This window comes from Sycon ciliatum, chromosome 11 (genome assembly GCF_964019385.1).
Source record: "Sycon ciliatum chromosome 11, ocSycCili1.1, whole genome shotgun sequence".
Lineage (NCBI taxonomy): Eukaryota > Metazoa > Porifera > Calcarea > Leucosolenida > Sycettidae > Sycon > Sycon ciliatum.
Genome location: NC_088653.1, coordinates 12,767,154 through 12,769,653, shown reverse-complemented (window position 1 = coordinate 12,769,653; position 2,500 = coordinate 12,767,154). Strand labels below are relative to the sequence as shown.

Genomic DNA, 2,500 nt, shown 5'->3' with positions numbered 1-2,500 from the left:
CACACCGGAGGATGCACCCAGTGAGCTGATAATACTCAACACCGCTGAGGTATAGCTTGATACACAGAACCACAAGGGCAATCAAGGCTTGTTTGCTGCTACTTCAAGCTTCATGCTTACGCAACATTACACCTTCAAGCAGCGGAGCCCGTCGGCAACAGACCCAACACAATCAGACATACGTGTACCCACCAACCAAACTAGCAGGCACACACACACACACACACACACACACACACACACACACACACACACACACACACAAACACACGTTTCATTATTAGCTTACCCCTGCACGTGCAGCCGTCTGTGTCCAAGTAGAATCCCTCGCCGCATTGACAGCGATAACTGCCGTCTGTGTTGCTGCATCCATCACTGCAACAGCTTAGTCCCGCGCTGCACTCGTTCATGTCTGTGTATAGAGCAGTAGGCGCATATATACATACATACACTCACACCTGGTTTATCCTGACGGTCCGGGACTGGGCACTACCCGTATCATTGAAATGTCTGTAACTCTGAATCATATACATTTGATGGGGGAAGACCGTAGATACAGCATACGGTGTCACGATTTCCACACAAAAAAGGGATAAAAGGGCAGTAGAGTTTCCACTGGAACTCGCCCAAAGGGTGCCCGGTCGACCGAAGCGCCCGTAACTTCAGAGTCCAGATAACTGAGGTATGTGTGCACTGCACACTGCCTAGGACTGTGCTTTAATATAGCTACAAGGACGACTGATTGCACTGTAAGCATTTCCTAAATGTCTACGTGTATGTGTAAACTGTTATACGATGATCGCAAGGCACACAACGAAATTAGTGCAATTAGTCGTCCCTTGTACCTTCAGTAAAACCTGGCAAGGCGACCACTCGGATAAGGCGACCACCTGTCCCTGAAGACCACTGCAACCAAGGACCAAGGGATGCTATTTCCAATCAAATGACCCTGGATAAGGAGACCACCTGGCAACAGAGACCACGTTTTCAAGGTCCCTTGAGCGGTGGTCTTAGACAGGTTTCACTGTATATTAAAACTACTGTCTCCGAAACGCTTGCGGACTGTGCTCTACCATACATTAACACTGAACACACTATGCGAAGTTCATCCAGCGTCCGTAGAGGGCTCAACGTTGAGCACAGAACACACCATTCACTCACCTTCACACAGATGACTGTCATTCATCATTGTGTAGCCACTGCGACAGCTACACACATACCTGTGTGCGTGTGAGCAGAGAGGATGTGTACACACAGAATCACAATCAGACTTGCTGCAAAACATTGCACTTCCCTCGGTGGATATCCCTCAAGCAGGAAAGAACATTGTGTAGGTTTGCTACATGAACGACCTAGACTACGATGTAACAGAAAGCATACTAGCTCCACTCGACGCTACAAATCAAACTCGCTCCTTCTGGACTAGCCATGAATTGAGGGGAAACCCTCGTCGTGGCCAGCTTCTTATTTTCAGGATAAAATGTAGGGAGTTGTATTCGACTCCCTGCTGTATTTGGAGTGCGGTGTAAGAGGTAGAATAAGGATGTGTAGTTGGATGGCAAATGAAGTAAGTTCCTAAAGGTGGATAGTTTGTAGAGAGTACTAGCTGTTCATGATACGTGAAATTATAAATAATTAATTTGGGGATCGCCATACAGAGCATGCATACATGCGGAAGGAGTGTAAATAATGACGGCGACATGGGAATGGGAAGCCAACGGTGATATGTATTGGAAAGTAGACTAGTCACACACACACACGCACACGCACACGCACACGCACACACACACACACACATACACACACACACACACACACACACACACACACACACACACACACATGCGAGATACATTGTTACGCACCCGCCCATCGTATTCTGGCAATTCTGTCCGCAACCGGCCGTACCATCACCACATTCATCAATATCTGTACAGGAAACAAAAGAAAGGCATGTTTGATGGGTAGGATCCGGACCCACGGTAAAAGCAGAAATTTTCGGTGGTGTAATGTTTCGGGATTCTCCAAAATCGGCGGTTCGGTGGAGGGAAATTTTAGGTGGACCCGTTTTCCAGGTAAGTGTACTAGTACCGGAATTTTCGGTGCATTTTATTTAAGTTAAACATTTCGGCACCGGAGTTACCAAAAATAAAACACCACCGAAAATTTCTGCTTTAACAGTAGATCAACCGGATCGGCTGCACTCTTTCGATTGGTCGAATCCGGAATCGGTTCTGATTGATTTGGATCTGGCCAACCCACCTCGGGGAGCAGGGTTGACCAAATCCAACAGATCCTTTCTGCCAAATCATCCTTTTTGGCAGGAAACTCCACATTTGCTCGATTGGACCTGGGAGGATCCGAATAATTCAGACAATCGACCGGGATCCGGATCAAACCAATCGAACATTCGCTAATACAATGGCAACCGGATGACGGTGATCCATGAGATGATAACCTCGCCGCCCAAATGATTCTATCAGACGGAGAGTTTCAAAAT

General features: G+C 47.2%; 1 protein-coding gene across 1 annotated transcript in view; it reads right to left on the bottom strand.

Moving 5' to 3' along the window:
* Nucleotides 1-2,500, bottom strand: part of LOC135827400 (fibrillin-1-like) — a 28,153-nt gene that overhangs the window by 4,966 nt on the left and 20,687 nt on the right. The window contains exons 16-18 of the mRNA XM_065339894.1: nucleotides 1,866-1,929; nucleotides 1,162-1,220; nucleotides 290-412 (exon numbers count right to left, since the gene is read on the bottom strand). Of these exons, the coding sequence (XP_065195966.1) occupies nucleotides 290-412; nucleotides 1,162-1,220; nucleotides 1,866-1,929 (246 nt within the window). The remainder of the gene's footprint in view (nucleotides 1-289; nucleotides 413-1,161; nucleotides 1,221-1,865; nucleotides 1,930-2,500) is intronic.